Raw genomic sequence first — 18,999 nt, forward strand, 5'->3', positions numbered from 1 at the left:
AAGTGGAATCAGAGGACTACAACAATGTCTAGTATAGTGGTTTAAAAAATCCAACCAAAGTCAAAAATCACACAAGTCATCTGGGCTTCCGTTTTGTCTGACAACCCACCCTCCTCCCCCAAAAAAGTATGTAAGAAGTATGTCAGATGACAAATAAATGTCAGTCTGTTGTCTTTAATTTTCTGCCAGGTATATATTGCCTCATAAAGTATGTTTTATTGTGCTCACCTGTCTATATAAAAGGAAAGGTTTAGCACAACAAAATACAGACTAATACTAATAGAGACTAACAAGGGCCCCTCCTGATATTAGGAAACTACAAGCCAATCATCTAAACTAGAAAAAAATAAATTGTAGAGTGTTGCAATACAGGTCACATACTTTTCCAGGTAGATAGAAGACATGGAATATAGAGTGTTCATAGACTGGATAACTGCATTCAGCTCTGCTTGTAAAGCTTCAGTAGATGGAGAAACAGCAGCTTGGCTAAGGAACTCCTCACATTTGTTCGAAATTGATGATAAATCTACTTTCAGATGGTCCAGATCCTTCTTCACTTTCTGTAAAGACAAAAAGAAAAAAACTTTTATTGCACTCCTCTGCAGAGCTTTATTAACCGTATTACAAAACCTTTTAACAGATATAATAGACACATCTACCATATTGCTGAAACATTGTACCAGAAATTTTCAATTAGAACAATCCATGTTCTTCATTGTTGGCTTTACTTGCAATATTTCCAATAATCAAAGTAAAATATTATTGATGGATTACAGTGCAAAGGATTTACCTGCATACACATTCCAATAACCTCTACATAGTTCAGAGAAGAAGTATAAACTTTCCATCTTTGCTATGAGCACTAATAAATATTTGTAATAACCAGCAATATATATGGCATAGGATGGTAGGGTCTAACTAGAGCATGTACAACTAACTGAACTTTACCCTCTACTTACATGTTGTAAGTGTATTGTAACAGTTTGTAACTTATAAAGTAATACAATCAATATTCATTAAAATTAGTGAATGACGATACAGACAAATTTAAAAGTTTGTCTAACTCTCTAAACTACATGAATATTAGATTGAGTAGGCCTATCTTAGATCTCGTTCATGGTTTCCTCAATATTCCTAACATGAAGGTTGAAAGATCATGTGAACCCAGGGGAATACTGGCACATAGATAACATGCTTCACGCATAGATAACCAACTGTTCAGTAATAACTTGGTGGCTGCTAAAATATTTCATAATTTTTCCCATATTATGGCACACTATGTCTCTTTAGTACATACATAAATGATTCATGTCATACCTCCTGTTCAGAAATTCTGAGTGCACTTTCATGAAGATCATCCCTGTCCAATGGAGTTCTAATCTGTCGTATAAGACGCTCCTCGATGCTTTCCATTCTAAGTCGAAAGTTTCGAATCTCAGATGTGTAAAGGTTGTAAATAGATTCTTCTTGTTCCTCTGTTAAATGAAATGTGTTAGAGTTTTAGGCCTTGTTATCACTGGCAAATACCTGCCTATTTGAGCAAAAACTAAAGTATTTTATATTAAGTTATTTTTTTTATTTTTCTTAAGTTTTATTTTTTTATAAGTTTTTTTTTTATTTTTCTTTCTAAAGTTTTTTCATTGTTCCAATCCCACTGCTTCTTCAAAAAGACACTTGTGAGCACTTCAGCTACTATAACTTTGCATACCATGACCCACTTTGGTTTAGCAAACAGGCCTACAGATGATGCTGAAACACACTACAATGGTTTTCCAATGCTAATGTACAGTACAAAAACAGCTTTTTATGGTATCATTCACTAGGAGGTTTTAAATATAGTACAAAACAACAAACTTTGGTTTGTGAAGTATTTCACTGCTGTACAAATGAAATGGTCAGTTGAACTGCAGTAAATTGCTTAGGAATCTGTGTATCACCTCTTTCTGCAGATTTCAGCAGCTCCTCATAGTACAATTTGCAGACGTTCACCTCTCTTTCTAATTGTGCTATGTCAGACATAGAGAACATCTTCGACTCCTGGCTGTCTTCCAGAAATTCATCAAAACGTGTTTTCAGATTGGCCAGTACCTGCTGATGTTCTCCAGGCAGCAAAGTTTTAATCTAAAACGTAAAGTGGCGTTTTAAAAATTAATATGAAAATCAGTCACACAAGAGAGACCTTAAAACATAAAATAAGCGTTAAGCCTAGTTTTGCCATTATATATTTGTATACATACATGTGAAAGGCAAGTACACTTGACTGGGCAAAGTGATTAGAAATTTGATGTCCTTAACAGGAATAATTTAAATGAACGATCACATAATTTTGGGTGAATATTCCTCACTCTTTTAGTAAATAAGCCTTTTAGTGCCACGTTTTTAACCTACAAAGATGAGAGTGGAGCTTACCGAAGAAACCTTGCTGGCCCGGATAGCCTCAATTTCCCTCATAAGGTAATGCCAGGATACCATGCTCTTCATGTTTATGTGGGATTCATGCCAGAGGGATAAGACACTCTGATACATTTGTTCAATCCTGAAGTAAGAGCAAGAATAGAATTGATCAGATTTCCCACAGGTCATTTAGACAGTTTTTATGAGATAAAAGCAGCATGCGTACAGCTGATTCAGGATCAATTCACATTTTATACAGGAAAGCAGCTTCAAAGCTATCTTATATATACGTTTATGATGGAAACCACTGACCCTCACCACACCACATTTGTTCAAGCATGTGTAACTGTGGGATATAGAAATATGTAGGTGCACATAATGTTCTATTTATTTACATTATTAGCAATAGCGTTATTGTATAAAGCACAATATATAAATAAATAAATATACAGATTTAGACACAGACACACACACACGACAACAGATTAGGCATCTAAAACTTACAGGTTAGGGTAGTTATGACACAAAATTCACATCAATTTAGGTTCCTATATATGCTAAGGTTTGTTCTTATTTATGTGTTCTATCAACGTAAGTAGTTTAAACTTTCATTAAAGACAGACATATTTATAGAATTCCCTCCTTTATTTTCTGGTTGTCTAGCAGACCCTACCTGTTTGCAGCATCTATAGCCTCTTTGTTCAGTGGTGGTACTGTAAAGCACACAGAAGGAACCATAGCTTCATTGCCGGTTGGACTGATCACTTTCCACTTTGCTCGATGTGAATTGCTGCCCAGTACACATTCATCATCTTTGTAAATAGTAATCTACAAAAAAAGAAAAAAAGAGATAACATTAGCTCTTACATTTATTGAGTGCAATTATTTCACTAAAACTAGCCACTGTTTTATTTTTTTGTTTGCTTCCTCTAACAGTATTTCTACATACTAGACCACACCACGGTGTTAGGACATCAGGCCTGAATCTGAGTATACATATTTATCCCAACATAGCTCTGTTACTTGGACTTTGCAGTGCAACTCGGAACATTCATTCAAACAAAAATACATGGTAGTTTTAAGTGGATGTAAAACTGATAGATACTTGATACTGTGTACTTATATGACAGTAAAATTTAAAAAAAAATTATCTGAGCTTCAAATCTAGGTGACATAAATCTAAAGTGCTTAGTGTGATAAACACTTCAAGTAATAACATGTCTTTCCAAGCAGTATTATCCAAGCAGTATTATAAAAAGCAATATTTCAATAAATATCTTAAAGACATACACGTACTAATAATCCTACATGTCTAAAAACCTGCTTAGAAAACATTCAAGTAGTGTGGTCTAATACAAGCCACACATATAAAGTATCAACTTAAATAAATACCAGTAAAATAGGCAAACAGTTTACATACCACAGTGAACCTGTACTTAAGGACATATACATATGACATATGTGTACAATGATAATACAACAGAATGGTCAGCCAACAAATAATACCATAATAGGAAGGACAGAGGTAAAACAATTTGAACCAAAAAGAAAACCTGATAATGTAACCCTTGAGACAACTGTATGTCTCATTTCTAGGCCCATAATTTTCCTTGATAAATTATTAGTAGGTCCTAAACCTCTATGTTAGTTTCCTGGTGAAATCTGGAGCCTAAATAAAAGGCGGCCTGATTCTCACTGATGGAATATTTTTTTTTATATTATAAAGTGCAACAGAAGATATGTAAACACCAAAAACATCAAGGAGGTTTGAAAAACTACAGAAGGGAGATACCACCAGTCCAGATTATTCAAAGCTAAAAGAAGAAAGAAGGCTTAGTCCAAAAGACATCAACTAATATACTTTTCAAAGGCCAGATACTTTTTATTTTTCGTAGTATATTCTATGTAGCTGCACTCAAATGAGGTTGTTGAGAGCAGACTATAAAAATAATGCCCCATACAATTAAAATGGGCTCTTTTTGGAATGAAGAAAGGATGCTAATATCTGTTTACTCCATACCATGTCACCACTGTGTCCTGATTTGTTTTAAAAACAACAGTATGGTTCTAAATGATGTCATATTTTTGACTAAGGGAAGATTTGGCAGAAGCTACATGGATCTACAGTTCCAAAGAACAGCTATAGACAAAGCTATCACTGAAACAGAACATATGTAGTCAAAGTGACTCTGATTATACTGACCTCAATTTGCCTATAGTCACAAATAGCTTTAATAGGAATAGATGATTTCAATGGATTTTCTGGATTCCGAGGTTTCAGCTGAACTACTGACTTTGACCTCCCCACAAGACTGGCAATGGTGTTCTTGTACTGCAAAAGTTGTTCTTTTTCCTCCTAAATTATGAAAAAGAAATTGTGCTGTTAGTTATGTTGAGCAAAAATAATTTACCAAATCATTAGATTGCTTTTGTTTTAGTTTCCTGAAACTAATTGTTTAACGCAATAAATTCTAGCAATGCCATTTTACATTAGTAGATCACTGATTTAACACTTAAATGCATAATTAACATGCTTCAGGTAACAACTGGAGGGATGAAGACAAAAGTTTGTAGTGTTTGGTCTATACACAAAAACATATTTACTTACCATAGATTCTTGTACCAGGTCTTCTAGTTTGTGTACACTGGTTGATTTGTCACAGCTATATTTCCTCAGTATGCCATCTTTTAGGGTTTTCAGATAATCAGTGGCATCTTTGGCATCACTAAAATACTAACACAGTTCGAAAGCAAAATAAATGAATATTAGTTCAAACAAAATAACACTGAACTTCATCATCTTACAGAGACTGCTAACCTCACTGGGTCCTTTAGCTACATCAGTTTACCCAGTTGTCAATATATATATAAATATATTTACAATTATGTATGATATAGACAGCTGAGTATTTGTCTTACCACAGAGGAATCAATGTTAATGAAGTTGATCAGCCTAAAATGTATTGTAATACATCTGAACAAAAAAATTTTATTTTTTCATTTTTTGGGAAGGTCCCCTCCCCCTCCAAGACATCTTTACCACAGTGACTAAAAGGTAAATCTGCAGCCTCCTGGGAAACTATTGTCACAAATCCCAGGTGACTGTGGGTTACTCCTTCTGTGCAAGCCCAAGATCAAGCATGTGTCTCAAGGGGCTTTTCTATATTGTAAAAAAAATAGGTGCAGTGAGACTGACACTTTTTCTTTACATTTGAAGGAAGATGCATCACCCGATTTTTGGCTACACAAGATTGTTTTGTGAATGTTCTGCTTTAACACTTAGAACAAGAAATGAAATTACTGTATTGTATCATCAAAATTTTATTGGCATGGTATTACCAAAATGAGTTCCCCACATAGAGGATTTCCAGGAATTATATTTTTCAAAAGAAAAATGTCAAAAATAATGATCAAATGGAAGTATAACATGTAAAATTTCAAGCTGTCACAAATGTCCAACTGTTAAAAGCATTAAATGGTTACATTTGGGATGGTTTGAGTATGGTTTACATAGATTTGGGAGTGACTTGGTAATAAAAGGTGGGGCCACTAAGGTAGGGAAACATTATAAAAGATTTATTTTTCAGTTATTACACTGGGAAACTGCATCTCTTTATGAGCAGAAAATATTCCGAGAGGACTATACAGGAGCCATGCCGTTTAAGGATTTCCTTCATTTCCATAGAAAAGCATTAAAGGTCATAGATTTATCCAAATAACTACCTTACATAGATGTTCTTGTGGAAAGCCCCCTTAATAGCAAATAATCATGAATTGAAAAAAGCTGCAATTGTACTGGACAAATACCTCAAAGTAGGCAGTGTTCTGGCGAATGTGCTGTTCTACACAGCTGCAGAGCTGTAAAATCCAGTTCCACTGAGTCTGCATGGCAGCTTTGTAGGCCTGAAACAAATGCACAATAAATTCATGTTATTATTTTCAAGGCTCCTCATGGGTACAAAAAGTTCGGGAAAAGTTACATCAAGGCATGCAAAACAATAATGTAATCCCCAGCAAAGCACATTGCACCTGTTCACCACAGGACCCCGCAGGCCTGCACTCTGCAATGTACATCAGAAGCATACCTCAATAGTAGATCTTGCAGGATGATTCTGAAGAAGCATCTGCTCTGCAGTGTCCTGCACTGATTTAATTACTTCTTCTTTATGATCAAGTTCTCTCATCAGATCCTTTCAAACACAAACATCAAGGTTACTTCAAAGCTAGGCTAGTTGTACTATGTTTCATTGTGTGTAGAATAAAGACAATCAGTGCATTAGTTCATGCTAAATATATTTGTTATCTCTAAATCCTGTTGGCAATGATTTTATACTAAGTCCAAATAAACACAGCAAACATACAACTGAAATTGATCTACTAAATATTATTCCTACACTGAAGAGTTAAATTACTTACAAAGTCCTAATGTGAATACACACCACTGTGGGGATTTGAACATTCATGCTACAAAATGACTATTTCTATGAAACTATTGTTGCTCTTCAGACACAAAGGAATGCTAAGATCAACTGTGTGAAAGTAAATTTGGTCAGCATCAGGATAACATTGTGTTATGCCTAGTGGCTTTATGCCGGTTGCACCACCTGGCACTTTTCAGTAACCACCAGGCTGTATTTCGGTGCTTATTGAAAGGTTGGGTCACAAGACAGGAACACTGGACAGTTGAGGCATAATACAAGAGAAATGGAAAAATGGGACCTACTAGGGGAGGGGGCATTTTAAAGATGGAACAAAATATTTTACAATAGGACTAATATAAAGTTGACAGAATTATAGGGATTACTGGATTCCTATGGGAACAACAACTGGAAACCCTATATTTGTCATGTGTTGCCATGTCCATTTTTTTTGACCACCCACTTACAGCTTCTATCCACCGAGCTGAAAAAAAATCTAGGGAGAACACTGTAACAGTAACTGTTTGCACAAACAAAACAAAAAAATTAAATTTTAGGATACTTACAGCATGGTAGTCTTTTTTAGCAGTTATATTTTGGTTTCTATCACTCCAGTCATATGCTACTTCCTCCTCCTCTTTTTCATTCAACCATATAAGCTCCCTTGTGGCTCTCGTTACAAAGTTGTGCAGAGAGTCAAGGTATTTATGTCGGTTTCTTGATGAATTCTATTATTGTTATTAATAACATAAGGAAACAAAAAAAAGAAACAAAATGACATGGAAAGTGCATTATGCATTGTGAAGGCAGCCTGATGTATGAAGCCTGTCCAAACTAGCCCACTACCAACTATACATTCTCCAGAATGGATAATGAAAAACCAAAATATGTCTCACTAATATTAGTTTTGTGCAGGGAGAACTAGTAGGCATGTTTGGGTATAACTCCAAAAGATTTGTAACCTTCCTAAAAGATTTACTATTTACATATGTGAACTACATATTTAGTATTCGTGTTGTCACAAATGCTACCTGCAGAAGAAAATACTTACCAGCAGTTTGGAATAAAGACTCTCCAGTTTGTGTAGAGAATCAGAGTATGAACTTTTCAAAGGACCAGACATCTGAAGCTGCAAACATACGAAATTGGTATTAAAATGACACAGAAGTTAAATGTGGCAAAGCAAAATAGGTAAAATGTTTCCAGATTTTTCTAATACTTAGCCCTATTATTACCATATAAAAGGTAGGTAACATCAGGATATCACCTGATACTGATTTGATATCCAGGAAATCAAATAAGTCTATTATTTGATTTCCTATATTTAAAAAGCAGTTATATCCAACAAATACTTACTGCAGGTAAACTAACTGCTATGATTTAAAAACATATGCACCAGGAAGGTTTCCCTGCAAATGTCACATTCACATGACATAAAGGTAATGTAAATGTATACATTTTATGTAAGTAGTTCATTTGGGCCTGTAATGTGTAATCTGAGTAAAAAAAATCACCCAATACTGATCAGCTTTTGATTGTTATTAAACTACAGATGATGTACACCAAACAAGTATATCTGAAAGATTACATGTGTATATTTTAGTGATTGGATGTGCTATATATCTTCATTTGAAATGTAAACTTGCAAGAGCATTTATCTCAAGAAAACATTCTTAATGTCTCTAGGTAAACTATGCACTAATGTATAACCAGAGGCATTACATGTACAATGCTTTATTATATTTCCCAAAGTGCTAATGTCAGAATTTTCCTGCAAGCACAGGCATAGCTTATGATCTGTTTGGTGAGCCAACATATAATCATACATTGTGCACTGTGGCAGGTACAGTATTTAACTAGTGAGATTAAACGTCCTACTTTTAGTTTTAAATGCCAAAAACTAATGAAAGCAATATGAGACTTTAACATGCATTTTTTTCAACCAATACCTCGGTCATTTTTGCCTCTTTAAGACTGGTCTCAAATTCTTCAATGCCACCATGAAAATTTTTGTGATTTTCTAAGTGCATCTCAATACTTGATAATTCTGAACCCCATTCTCCTCGGTCCAGTTGTATCTGGCAGAAAACATCAAGATGGTTGACATTATTCAGTCACCTTTTTTTCATTTACTAAAAACCATTCAAATGAAAGTAGACGACTTCTTTACAAATGGCAATCAGTAATTTTTGCATAAACACCTTTGCAGCATGCAGAACATTTTTTGACCTTGACATTTAGGGAAGTTTATCCTTACCATGCTTTCTCTCCTATTATTCACAGTAATGTTAAGTCTAATTCAAAGTATTGTCACATTTTCCTCTACTAACAACAGGAAGCCATCAGACTGGGGTTGATTTACTAAAGAAGTTTAGGCTGTTCACCTAGCAGGGAAATTTGTATTTAGGTCACTAAAAGTACATACAATAACAAACAAAGACTATAGCACAAAGCAAGGTACTTGCTTGCAGATCAGAACCAGAATGTCACTCACTGGGCCTAATTTATTAAAGCTCTCCAAAGCTGGAGAGAATACACTTTTATCAGTATAGCTGGGTGATCCAGCAAAACTGGAAAGGATTTCTTCAAAGTCATTTGCTAGCAAATATTTTGAATACTAGACCATTCTGGGTTTGCTGGATCACCCAGCTTCACTGATGAAAGTGTATCTTCTCCTGCTTTGAAGAGCTTTATTAAATCAGGCCCATTGTCTAAACTATGTGAAAATCCTTGCAAAGTGAAAATTCACTTGGATAAGTGAAAAGTCTGTATGCCTTTAGTAGTATTACACTTTTGTCACAGGTTTGTGGCACAAACAGATTGGACTGTAGTTATTGGAATCACATAATTAATCCATCCAGCATCAAGGAAATGTGGATTGCTCCATTTATGCAATAAATTAAGTGATTTAACCATTAGATGACACTTTAATACGGGTGTAAAATGCTTTTTTAGCATTAACCACAATTTCTCAAGTAGGATGTTTTGGAGATAGTGAAGGTGAAATCTGTTAGTGTTCATAAATTAAACCCAATGGATGAGTCAGGAGATCCCATACAACCTCTCTCCTGTCACAGTGGACCACATTTGTTGCAAAGTACAGAGTTTGTCTTATATTCCACACTAGAAAATTGAACACTCTTCCAAGATTAAATCCAAAGATTTACCTGCATCTCTTCCACCCAGTTACAGAGGTCTTGAACAAATTTAAGGTTGACTTCTTCTTCAGACAAATTTTGGTCAGCAAAAGAAGATTTTAAAAGTGGTTTCTTAACCTGCATCAGTTTGAGTGACTGTAATGCATTTGCGTTCATCCCAGTTGCATAGTTCTGGATTAAACCTTGGTTGAAACTAGGTGCAAACCCTGGTGTCATAGCAGGAGTTAACTGTGAGTTAAAGCCATTTGAATAACTTGTAGTAAGGCTGGATGGTAGTCCAGGTGTGAGAGGATGAGGGACAGCAGGAGACAGGCTGCCAGAAACACCCTGATTTAGGTTGGCGGTGATGCCCGGGGTAAAGTTGGTGGAAATACCAGGAGTCAGGTTGCCCGAAATTCCTGGAGTTAGGCTGGTTGGTGACATGGGTGCCATATTATGGGATACACTAGAGTTAATTGCAGGGTTCAAGCTTTGTGAAAATCCTGAGTTGAGGCTTTGTGATATTCCTGATATCATAAGTTGTGTTTGGTCAGATGAAAGCATCCTTCCTTTACTGTATAAAGAGGAGTATTCACTTCTTAATTGAAGAAGTTCGTCCCTTAAAGAAGCGACCCTGTGTATAAATGACAATGGATACTATCAGAAAAGCCAGCACATGCATAACACATGTAAATAAATCATTTAGTCAACTTCACTAAAGTCCTTAGCCAGACAAAATACACAATAATCAATATGTAAACAAAATTACCTCTGTACCAGCTGATCAGCTTGGTAATACTTTCCATCCACAAGGGTCTGGACATCAACAAGCTGCTGTCTTAAGAGATTCTCACATTCAATTAGGTAACCCGCAATCTCTGCATCATTTTGAAGCTGAATGCCTGATTCCATCCGTTTAGTATCCTAGGATTAAAACACAACACAATATATAAGAATTTAATACTTTGTTTTACTGTCTGAATATATAGGTTTTAAATTTGTAAAATATCATAGCAAAAATGTATTTCTAATTGGTAAATCATTTTCTAAAATATTGTGATACATATGCATATATATTGTGATACATAACCTAGTCATAGTAAATATCCTTTCATTATTAAACTAAAACCTAATTTATGTGACTGAGATATTATTAATATTATTTAATTGCTTAGTTAAGCTACATTATGATAAAATTAAAAGCATATAATATAATAACAATTACAAATGCCACAATCTAGCAAGTAATGTATTGCAAAGTAACAGTTTTAAAAAAACTCACAGCTTGGAGAGCACTACGAGCTAGAATCAGCTTGTCTTCACATCCGAGGCTATCTCTCTGCACTCGGCTTGCTATTTGTTGCAGCATGTCTAGCCTAAACGGAAAAAAATAACACAAAAAACATATAAAGAAAGGAAACTAAGAAGTATCATTGTTAGAGAATAGCTCTCTGAAAAATTAAACATATAGCATTACCAACCAGCATTACCAATAGAAAAAAAACAATTAGCCACAGCCAAAACAGCCACCCCAAACATTCCAAATGTGTGTTACAAATATATACTAATGCTAAAAAAAAAGTTTGTAATTATCCTAAATGACATACCTTGAATTGCTGGACTGGTCGCTGCCAAAGCTTATATATGAACTAATCATTTTTGGACCACAGTGAACTGACAGTAAGTTCTCATTAGAGCTGATGCTGGTGCGGTTGCTCCCCGTGAGTAGAGAGTCACTACTGTAGTAGCCATAACAGGTGCTGTTCATTTTTATACCACTGACCCTTATTCACCCAATTTAAACTGACAGCATGATAAAAGATAAAAATAAAAAAAAAAAGAGCCTACAGAATGTACAGCTTCCAGGAACGAAAAAATATCCCTACTGGCTAAGAGTACCACAAGCGTCCTTTCTTAAATAGGTTTCAACATGTAGATTCATAACCCAGCAAATAATATTCACATTGCTCTTCGTACACTTGACTGGGCAAAGTGATTAGAAATTTGATGTCCTTAACAGGAATAATTTAAATGAACGATCACATAATTTTGGGTGAATATTCCTCACTCTTTTAGTAAATAAGCCTTTTAGTGCCACGTTTTTAACCTACAAAGATGAGAGTGGAGCTTACCGAAGAAACCTTGCTGGCCCGGATAGCCTCAATTTCCCTCATAAGGTAATGCCAGGATACCATGCTCTTCATGTTTATGTGGGATTCATGCCAGAGGGATAAGACACTCTGATACATTTGTTCAATCCTGAAGTAAGAGCAATAGAATAGAATAGAATAGAATTGATCAGATTTCCCACAGGTCATTTAGACAGTTTTTATGAGATAAAAGCAGCATGCGTACAGCTGATTCAGGATCAATTCACATTTTATACAGGAAAGCAGCTTCAAAGCTATCTTATATATACGTTTATGATGGAAACCACTGACCCTCACCACACCACATTTGTTCAAGCATGTGTAACTGTGGGATATAGAAATATGTAGGTGCACATAATGTTCTATTTATTTACATTATTAGCAATAGCGTTATTGTATAAAGCACAATATATAAATAAATAAATATACAGATTTAGACACAGACACACACACACGACAACAGATTAGGCATCTAAAACTTACAGGTTAGGGTAGTTATGACACAAAATTCACATCAATTTAGGTTCCTATATATGCTAAGGTTTGTTCTTATTTATGTGTTCTATCAACGTAAGTAGTTTAAACTTTCATTAAAGACAGACATATTTATAGAATTCCCTCCTTTATTTTCTGGTTGTCTAGCAGACCCTACCTGTTTGCAGCATCTATAGCCTCTTTGTTCAGTGGTGGTACTGTAAAGCACACAGAAGGAACCATAGCTTCATTGCCGGTTGGACTGATCACTTTCCACTTTGCTCGATGTGAATTGCTGCCCAGTACACATTCATCATCTTTGTAAATAGTAATCTACAAAAAAAGAAAAAAAGAGATAACATTAGCTCTTACATTTATTGAGTGCAATTATTTCACTAAAACTAGCCACTGTTTTATTTTTTTGTTTGCTTCCTCTAACAGTATTTCTACATACTAGACCACACCACGGTGTTAGGACATCAGGCCTGAATCTGAGTATACATATTTATCCCAACATAGCTCTGTTACTTGGACTTTGCAGTGCAACTCGGAACATTCATTCAAACAAAAATACATGGTAGTTTTAAGTGGATGTAAAACTGATAGATACTTGATACTGTGTACTTATATGACAGTAAAATTTAAAAAAAAATTATCTGAGCTTCAAATCTAGGTGACATAAATCTAAAGTGCTTAGTGTGATAAACACTTCAAGTAATAACATGTCTTTCCAAGCAGTATTATCCAAGCAGTATTATAAAAAGCAATATTTCAATAAATATCTTAAAGACATACACGTACTAATAATCCTACATGTCTAAAAACCTGCTTAGAAAACATTCAAGTAGTGTGGTCTAATACAAGCCACACATATGAAGTATCAACTTAAATAAATACCAGTAAAATAGGAAAACAGTTTACATACCACAGTGAACCTGTACTTAAGGACATATACATATGACATATGTGTACAATGATAATACAACAGAATGGTCAGCCAACAAATAATACCATAATAGGAAGGACAGAGGTAAAACAATTTGAACCAAAAAGAAAACCTGATAATGTAACCCTTGAGACAACTGTATGTCTCATTTCTAGGCCCATAATTTTCCTTGATAAATTATTAGTAGGTCCTAAACCTCTATGTTAGTTTCCTGGTGAAATCTGGAGCCTAAATAAAAGGCGGCCTGATTCTCACTGATGGAATATTTTTTTTTATATTATAAAGTGCAACAGAAGATATGTAAACACCAAAAACATCAAGGAGGTTTGAAAAACTACAGAAGGGAGATACCACCAGTCCAGATTATTCAAAGCTAAAAGAAGAAAGAAGGCTTAGTCCAAAAGACATCAACTAATATACTTTTCAAAGGCCAGATACTTTTTATTTTTCGTAGTATATTCTATGTAGCTGCACTCAAATGAGGTTGTTGAGAGCAGACTATAAAAATAATGCCCCATACAATGAAAATGGGCTCTTTTTGGAATGAAGAAAGGATGCTAATATCTGTTTACTCCATACCATGTCACCACTGTGTCCTGATTTGTTTTAAAAACAACAGTATGGTTCTAAATGATGTCATATTTTTGACTAAGGGAAGATTTGGCAGAAGCTACATGGATCTACAGTTCCAAAGAACAGCTATAGACAAAGCTATCACTGAAACAGAACATATGTAGTCAAAGTGACTCTGATTATACTGACCTCAATTTGCCTATAGTCACAAATAGCTTTAATAGGAATAGATGATTTCAATGGATTTTCTGGATTCCGAGGTTTCAGCTGAACTACTGACTTTGACCTCCCCACAAGACTGGCAATGGTGTTCTTGTACTGCAAAAGTTGTTCTTTTTCCTCCTAAATTATGAAAAAGAAATTGTGCTGTTAGTTATGTTGAGCAAAAATAATTTACCAAATCATTAGATTGCTTTTGTTTTAGTTTCCTGAAACTAATTGTTTAACGCAATAAATTCTAGCAATGCCATTTTACATTAGTAGATCACTGATTTAACACTTAAATGCATAATTAACATGCTTCAGGTAACAACTGGAGGGATGAAGACAAAAGTTTGTAGTGTTTGGTCTATACACAAAAACATATTTACTTACCATAGATTCTTGTACCAGGTCTTCTAGTTTGTGTACACTGGTTGATTTGTCACAGCTATATTTCCTCAGTATGCCATCTTTTAGGGTTTTCAGATAATCAGTGGCATCTTTGGCATCACTAAAATACTAACACAGTTCGAAAGCAAAATAAATGAATATTAGTTCAAACAAAATAACACTGAACTTCATCATCTTACAGAGACTGCTAACCTCACTGGGTCCTTTAGCTACATCAGTTTACCCAGTTGTCAATATATATATAAATATATTTACAATTATGTATGATATAGACAGCTGAGTATTTGTCTTACCACAGAGGAATCAATGTTAATGAAGTTGATCAGCCTAAAATGTATTGTAATACATCTGAACAAAAAAATTTTATTTTTTCATTTTTTGGGAAGGTCCCCTCCCCCTCCAAGACATCTTTACCACAGTGACTAAAAGGTAAATCTGCAGCCTCCTGGGAAACTATTGTCACAAATCCCAGGTGACTGTGGGTTACTCCTTCTGTGCAAGCCCAAGATCAAGCATGTGTCTCAAGGGGCTTTTCTATATTGTAAAAAAAATAGGTGCAGTGAGACTGACACTTTTTCTTTACATTTGAAGGAAGATGCATCACCCGATTTTTGGCTACACAAGATTGTTTTGTGAATGTTCTGCTTTAACACTTAGAACAAGAAATGAAATTACTGTATTGTATCATCAAAATTTTATTGGCATGGTATTACCAAAATGAGTTCCCCACATAGAGGATTTCCAGGAATTATATTTTTCAAAAGAAAAATGTCAAAAATAATGATCAAATGGAAGTATAACATGTAAAATTTCAAGCTGTCACAAATGTCCAACTGTTAAAAGCATTAAATGGTTACATTTGGGATGGTTTGAGTATGGTTTACATAGATTTGGGAGTGACTTGGTAATAAAAGGTGGGGCCACTAAGGTAGGGAAACATTATAAAAGATTTATTTTTCAGTTATTACACTGGGAAACTGCATCTCTTTATGAGCAGAAAATATTCCGAGAGGACTATACAGGAGCCATGCTGTTTAAGGATTTCCTTCATTTCCATAGAAAAGCATTAAAGGTCATAGATTTATCCAAATAACTACCTTACAAAGATGTTCTTGTGGAAAGCCCCCTTAATAGCAAATAATCATGAATTGAAAAAAGCTGCAATTGTACTGGACAAATACCTCAAAGTAGGCAGTGTTCTGGCGAATGTGCTGTTCTACACAGCTGCAGAGCTGTAAAATCCAGTTCCACTGAGTCTGCATGGCAGCTTTGTAGGCCTGAAACAAATGCACAATAAATTCATGTTATTATTTTCAAGGCTCCTCATGGGTACAAAAAGTTCGGGAAAAGGTACATCAAGACATGCAAAACAATAATGTAATCCCCAGCAAAGCACATTGCACCTGTTCACCACAGGACCCCGCAGGCCTGCACTCTGCAATGTACATCAGAAGCATACCTCAATAGTAGATCTTGCAGGATGATTCTGAAGAAGCATCTGCTCTGCAGTGTCCTGCACTGATTTAATTACTTCTTCTTTATGATCAAGTTCTCTCATCAGATCCTTTCAAACACAAACATCAAGGTTACTTCAAAGCTAGGCTAGTTGTACTATGTTTCATTGTGTGTAGAATAAAGACAATCAGTGCATTAGTTCATGCTAAATATATTTGTTATCTCTAAATCCTGTTGGCAATGATTTTATACTAAGTCCAAATAAACACAGCAAACATACAACTGAAATTGATCTACTAAATATTATTCCTACACTGAAGACTTAAATTACTTACAAAGTCCTAATGTGAATACACACCACTGTGGGGATTTGAACATTCATGCTACAAAATGACTATTTCTATGAAACTATTGTTGCTCTTCAGACACAAAGGAATGCTAAGATCAACTGTGTGAAAGTAAATTTGGTCAGCATCAGGATAACATTGTGTTATGCCTAGTGGCTTTATGCCGGTTGCACCACCTGGCACTTTTCAGTAACCACCAGGCTGTATTTCGGTGCTTATTGAAAGGTTGGGTCACAAGACAGGAACACTGGACAGTTGAGGCATAATACAAGAGAAATGGAAAAATGGGACCTACTAGGGGAGGGGGCATTTTAAAGATGGAACAAAATATTTTACAATAGGACTAATATAAAGTTGACAGAATTATAGGGATTACTGGATTCCTATGGGAACAACAACTGGAAACCCTATATTTGTCATGTGTTGCCATGTCCATTTTTTTTGACCACCCACTTACAGCTTCTATCCACCGAGCTGAAAAAAAATCTAGGGAGAACACTGTAACAGTAACTGTTTGCACAAACAAAACAAAAAAATTAAATTTTAGGATACTTACAGCATGGTAGTCTTTTTTAGCAGTTATATTTTGGTTTCTATCACTCCAGTCATATGCTACTTCCTCCTCCTCTTTTTCATTCAACCATATAAGCTCCCTTGTGGCTCTCGTTACAAAGTTGTGCAGAGAGTCAAGGTATTTATGTCGGTTTCTTGATGAATTCTATTATTGTTATTAATAACATAAGGAAACAAAAAAAAGAAACAAAATGACATGGAAAGTGCATTATGCATTGTGAAGGCAGCCTGATGTATGAAGCCTGTCCAAACTAGCCCACTACCAACTATACATTCTCCAGAATGGATAATGAAAAACCAAAATATGTCTCACTAATATTAGTTTTGTGCAGGGAGAACTAGTAGGCATGTTTGGGTATAACTCCAAAAGATTTGTAACCTTCCTAAAAGATTTACTATTTACATATGTGAACTACATATTTAGTATTCGTGTTGTCACAAATGCTACCTGCAGAAGAAAATACTTACCAGCAGTTTGGAATAAAGACTCTCCAGTTTGTGTAGAGAATCAGAGTATGAACTTTTCAAAGGACCAGACATCTGAAGCTGCAAACATACGAAATTGGTATTAAAATGACACAGAAGTTAAATGTGGCAAAGCAAAATAGGTAAAATGTTTCCAGATTTTTCTAATACTTAGCCCTATTATTACCATATAAAAGGTAGGTAACATCAGGATATCACCTGATACTGATTTGATATCCAGGAAATCAAATAAGTCTATTATTTGATTTCCTATATTTAAAAAGCAGTTATATCCAACAAATACTTACTGCAGGTAAACTAACTGCTATGATTTAAAAACATATGCACCAGGAAGGTTTCCCTGCAAATGTCACATTCACATGACATAAAGGTAATGTAAATGTATACATTTTATGTAAGTAGTTCATTTGGGCCTGTAATGTGTAATCTGAGTAAAAAAAATCACCCAATACTGATCAGCTTTTGATTGTTATTAAACTACAGATGATGTACACCAAACAAGTATATCTGAAAGATTACATGTGTATATTTTAGTGATTGGATGGGCTATATATCTTCATTTGAAATGTAAACTTGCAAGAGCATTTATCTCAAGAAAACATTCTTAATGTCTCTAGGTAAACTATGCACTAATGTATAACCAGAGGCATTACATGAACAATGCTTTATTATATTTCCCAAAGTGCTAATGTCAGAATTTTCCTGCAAGCACAGGCATAGCTTATGATCTGTTTGGTGAGCCAACATATAATCATACATTGTGCACTGTGGCAGGTACAGTATTTAACTAGTGAGATTAAACGTCCTACTTTTAGTTTTAAATGCCAAAAACTAATGAAAGCAATATGAGACTTTAACATGCATTTTTTTCAACCAATACCTCGGTCATTTTTGCCTCTTTAAGACTGGTCTCAAATTCTTCAATGCCACCATGAAAATTTTTGTGATTTTCTAAGTGCATCTCAATACTTGATAATTCTGAACCCCATTCTCCTCGGTCCAGTTGTATCTGGCAGAAAACATCAAGATGGTTGACATTATTCAGTCACCTTTTTTTCATTTACTAAAAACCATTCAAATGAAAGTAGACGACTTCTTTACAAATGGCAATCAGTAATTTTTGCATAAACACCTTTGCAGCATGCAGAACATTTTTTGACCTTGACATTTAGGGAAGTTTATCCTTACCATGCTTTCTCTCCTATTATTCACAGTAATGTTAAGTCTAATTCAAAGTATTGTCACATTTTCCTCTACTAACAACAGGAAGCCATCAGACTGGGGTTGATTTACTAAAGAAGTTTAGGCTGTTCACCTAGCAGGGAAATTTGTATTTAGGTCACTAAAAGTACATACAATAACAAACAAAGAATATAGCACAAAGCAAGGTACTTGCTTGCAGATCAGAACCAGAATGTCACTCACTGGGCCTAA

The 18,999-nt window shown here is 35.0% G+C and overlaps 2 protein-coding genes across 2 annotated transcripts; both read right to left on the reverse strand.

Moving 5' to 3' along the window:
* Positions 1 to 370: 370 nt before the first annotated feature.
* Positions 371 to 11,732, reverse strand: LOC140344977 (dystonin-like; the record flags this gene model as incomplete). Its single annotated transcript, XM_072432160.1, has 16 exons — positions 11,557 to 11,732; positions 11,232 to 11,325; positions 10,719 to 10,873; positions 9,980 to 10,583; positions 8,762 to 8,890; positions 7,864 to 7,941; positions 7,379 to 7,540; positions 6,480 to 6,584; positions 6,202 to 6,297; positions 5,003 to 5,128; positions 4,598 to 4,750; positions 3,068 to 3,222; positions 2,410 to 2,536; positions 1,938 to 2,121; positions 1,318 to 1,475; positions 371 to 560 (listed from the first exon to the last, which is right to left on the reverse strand). Coding segments are annotated over exons 1-16 (2,677 nt in total), but the record flags the coding sequence as incomplete, so codon positions are not given.
* A 142-nt stretch (positions 11,733 to 11,874) lies between these two features.
* On the reverse strand, positions 11,875 to 18,574 carry LOC140344978 (dystonin-like; the record flags this gene model as incomplete). Its single annotated transcript, XM_072432161.1, has 10 exons — positions 11,875 to 11,961; positions 12,082 to 12,208; positions 12,752 to 12,906; positions 14,282 to 14,434; positions 14,687 to 14,812; positions 15,886 to 15,981; positions 16,164 to 16,268; positions 17,063 to 17,224; positions 17,548 to 17,625; positions 18,446 to 18,574. Coding segments are annotated over 10 exons (1,218 nt in total), but the record flags the coding sequence as incomplete, so codon positions are not given.
* Between the last annotated feature and the right edge of the window lie 425 nt (positions 18,575 to 18,999).

This window comes from Pyxicephalus adspersus, unplaced genomic scaffold (genome assembly GCF_032062135.1).
Source record: "Pyxicephalus adspersus unplaced genomic scaffold, UCB_Pads_2.0 Sca278, whole genome shotgun sequence".
NCBI classification, from domain to species: domain Eukaryota; kingdom Metazoa; phylum Chordata; class Amphibia; order Anura; family Pyxicephalidae; genus Pyxicephalus; species Pyxicephalus adspersus.